Source organism: Anneissia japonica, unplaced genomic scaffold (genome assembly GCF_011630105.1).
Source record: "Anneissia japonica isolate Jap-2015-1 unplaced genomic scaffold, ASM1163010v1 scaffold51879_len881_cov151, whole genome shotgun sequence".
Taxonomy (NCBI): Eukaryota; Metazoa; Echinodermata; class Crinoidea; order Comatulida; family Comatulidae; genus Anneissia; species Anneissia japonica.
Window position 1 is genome coordinate 1 of NW_022716951.1, and position 881 is coordinate 881.

The following is an 881-nucleotide window of genomic DNA, read 5'->3' on the forward strand; positions in this document are numbered from 1 at the left end:
AATGCTGGTTATTAGGCTGATAAGATGATTGTTTATTCATGTTGTTAAAATTAGATTGTTGATTATGATATGACTTGACAGTAGCACTGTCACGGGCATTTAAACAACTAAATGTCCCTCCCCGGGCCTCAAGATAGACATCTGTAGCAGCTGTAGCCTCTTTAAGCGTACGTAACTTTCGCTCTTTTAGGAAAAGCGCCAAAAGGACATCCCTCAATATATTGGGAGCGTAGAATTAAGTCTTTTAACTCTACATAAGATTCTCCAATCCCTTCTAACTCTACCCACCTAAGAAGATAATGTTCTAGCCTAGTCGCGTACTGATGCCCTGTTTCTCCTGGATTTGGTTTACTAGACATACATTTGGAGCGAAACCCTTCAATTGTAAAATCATATCGCTTAAGTAATGCGCACTTTAACAATTGATAATTCTCAGCGTCTGTATTTGGGAGTCTAGAATAAACTTAAACCGAAAGGTCCACTGATTAATCTCAGATAAGAAAGTATAATACATACTCCAAGTATTGAAATTATGTCATCATCAGGAATGATGATGAATAAACTTCCAATGCACCACCCGTTAACAGCGCGCTTAAGTTGGTAGCCCATTCATTTTCTGGCCACTTTTGATTTTTCGCATAACGTTCAAATCTATTAATGTAGGAATCAATATCATCATTGCTTTCACAAAATGCAGAAAGTTTCGGAACCTTTGCTTTACCTGTAATCTCCATGTATGATTCATTTAACGATTGACTTGTCTTCAACTTCTTTTCCTCTAACTCCGATTCCTTTGACATTCTCCATTTCTCAAACTCCATCCTATCATACTCAAACTTTATATCCATTTCTTTCATCTCATACTCCAACTTCACTTCCAT

General features: G+C 37.1%; 1 protein-coding gene across 1 annotated transcript; it reads right to left on the bottom strand.

The window, feature by feature from the left end:
• Positions 1-11: 11 nt before the first annotated feature.
• On the bottom strand, positions 12-864 carry LOC117110070. Its single transcript, XM_033252651.1, has 2 exons — positions 563-864; positions 12-463 (listed from the first exon to the last, which is right to left on the bottom strand). Exons 1-2 carry the CDS (start codon positions 855-857, stop codon positions 162-164), a joined length of 597 nt encoding a protein of 198 aa, XP_033108542.1. The 5' UTR covers positions 858-864; the 3' UTR covers positions 12-161.
• Between the last annotated feature and the right edge of the window lie 17 nt (positions 865-881).